General features: G+C 37.8%; 1 protein-coding gene across 1 annotated transcript; it reads left to right on the forward strand.

The window, feature by feature from the left end:
- Positions 1–51: 51 nt before the first annotated feature.
- Positions 52–1,085, forward strand: LOC110102230 (the record flags this gene model as incomplete). The annotated part of the gene is made up of 2 exons (XM_020830474.1): positions 52–187; positions 268–1,085. Coding segments are annotated over 2 exons (954 nt in total), but the record flags the coding sequence as incomplete, so codon positions are not given.
- Between the last annotated feature and the right edge of the window lie 37 nt (positions 1,086–1,122).

A 1,122-nucleotide genomic window follows, 5' to 3' on the forward strand; every position in this document is an offset into this window, starting at 1 on the left:
TCCTGAAGAAGCAGGTCTGGTAGAGAAGGTTAGTGATTTCAAAAAATACAGAAAATGACAGGGAATGTATTGAGAATGATATCAATCACAGTGAATTGGCTGTTTCTTGTGCTGCTGTCAAGGTGAAGTTGGCTAAAGAGTTGAAATCACTTGGACCTGCGAATATGGAAAATAAGAAGAAAAAGAGGTTTGATAGGTTGAACCCCAAGAGTGGGGAGAGATCAATTACACCTTTTTAATGTCCTTAATTCTTTTTTGGAATTATAGGGGGGCAAGGAAAAAAGAAGCCTCCTTATACTTGAAGGAAATTGTTAGAGATCATAGTATTTTTTTCATCGGGCTTATGGAAACGAAGTTGGCTAGCATTGATAGAAAGCATATTGATTACTTGATTGGGAAAGATTGGGAGTACTTTCATCATCCTGCTGAAGGTACTTCAGGAGGCATTATGGTTCTATGGAAGAGGAATATGGTGTCTTTTGATATAAGGGAGACATCTTCACAAGCTATTGTTGGTAGTCTCTCGGTTCCTAACTTGGGAATTTGGAGAATTGCCACGGTGTATGGGAGCAGAAATTGTAAAGAAAGGGAAAGTTTATGGAAACAACTCAATGATTGTATGGAGGTTACAATTCCGTCTATTATTGGAGGGGATTTTAATTGCATTATTGACAAGGAGGAGAAAAGAGGAGGCAAGAGGTTCTTATTCTCTAAAGGACCAAGGGAGATGAAAAGTTTTATGGTAAATTCTGATTTCCATGACATTGGTAGTATGGGCCCAAGGTTCACTTGGTGTAATAACAAAGAGGGAACCTCTCGGATCTGGGAAAGATTGGATAGATGCATTTTGAACTCAGTTGCTATTCAAATGCTTCCTATGGCTATTATTAAGCATCTTGCTAGAGTAGCATCGGATCATAGTCCAATTGTGCTTAGTATGAAGGATAGAATTTGTGGTGAGAATAAAGTATTTAAGTTTGAAGACATATGGAGATCGTACCCAGCTGTAAAGAATATTGTTTACAACTCATGGATGAAGAATGATTATGGTGATGAATACAGTATACTCCAAAGGAAGCTCAAATGTACGATGAAGGCTTTGTTTTTCTGGAATAGGAATAA

The sequence above is a fragment of the Dendrobium catenatum genome, unplaced genomic scaffold, assembly GCF_001605985.2.
Source record: "Dendrobium catenatum unplaced genomic scaffold, ASM160598v2 original_scaffold_30105, whole genome shotgun sequence".
In the NCBI taxonomy this organism is placed as follows: Eukaryota; Viridiplantae; Streptophyta; class Magnoliopsida; order Asparagales; family Orchidaceae; genus Dendrobium; species Dendrobium catenatum.